Source organism: Mycetomoellerius zeteki, unplaced genomic scaffold (genome assembly GCF_001594055.1).
Source record: "Mycetomoellerius zeteki isolate Tzet28-1 unplaced genomic scaffold, Tzet1.0 C4362352, whole genome shotgun sequence".
NCBI classification, from domain to species: Eukaryota; Metazoa; Arthropoda; class Insecta; order Hymenoptera; family Formicidae; genus Mycetomoellerius; species Mycetomoellerius zeteki.
In genome coordinates this window covers 1-1,025 of record NW_017255691.1, presented here as the reverse complement: position 1 = coordinate 1,025, position 1,025 = coordinate 1, and the positions used below count along the sequence as shown (strand labels likewise).

At 30.7% G+C, this 1,025-nt stretch overlaps 1 protein-coding gene across 1 annotated transcript; it reads right to left on the bottom strand.

Moving 5' to 3' along the window:
* Positions 1 to 78: 78 nt before the first annotated feature.
* Positions 79 to 930, bottom strand: LOC108722771 (putative nuclease HARBI1). Its single transcript, XM_018448098.1, has one exon. It carries the CDS (start codon positions 928 to 930, stop codon positions 79 to 81), a length of 852 nt encoding a protein of 283 aa, XP_018303600.1.
* Between the last annotated feature and the right edge of the window lie 95 nt (positions 931 to 1,025).

Here is a 1,025-nt window from a genome sequence, read left to right as displayed (position 1 = left end):
TTTGACATTTTTTCTTGTGCAAGTTATATATTTTCTTGTGCAAGTTATAGGTCAGAAATTTCATATTATATTACATGATTAATTATTACAAGGATACATTTCTCGAAACAATAATGTTCGACGATCCAGGTTTCCTGCATTTACATTTTCGTCTCTTTGTTCGTTACAGTTTAACTCATTTTGTTCTATATCTTCTTCAATATAAAAATCGTCACCGTCATCTCCATTATTTATGCATATATTATGAAGTACACAACATGCTATTATAATCCAAGTCATAAAATGGGTATCATATAACGGTAATTTTTGTAATTGTCGAAATCGGCCTTTTAAAATACCGAAAGCTCTTTCAACTACTACTCGAGTTGCTGAAATTTTTCTATTAAATTCTACATGTTCTATCGTAAGATTACCATTATCTTTAAAAGGAGAGACAATCCATTTTTTTGCTATTCCATTATAACCTTTATCTCCTAATAAAAACGTATTATTTGGAAAAATGTTTTCTCTTTCCTGTTCAGCAACTTGAAATAGCTCAGATCTTCTCAACATACGGACATCATGAAAAGAGCCTGGATCGCCACAATATATATTAGTAAATTTCATCTTACTATCGGTAACAGCTTGTAAAAGAATTGAGTAACACTGCTTCCTATTAAAATATTCCCTACCATTTTCTTCAGGTTTATTAATAAAAATATGAGAGCCATCTATGGCTCCAACACAGTTACGGATATCTGCTATTTCTTCAAATTTGCGAGATACTTTAGTTATATTATTTCCTTCAGGCCATACAATAACTTCAGGCACTAAGGTAACTAGCCAATTAATAACTCGACGTATAATGCGAAATACAGATGATATTGATATGTCAAAAAGATTGGATAGTGTTCGATGTGGTTCTTTATTATTGAGGAACCAAAGAGACATCAATAAACACAACTCTGCAGATTTGTTTTCTTTCCCAAATCCATGTAATGGTATAAATCCACTTATTTCTAAAGATTCTATAAAGAATATATGTA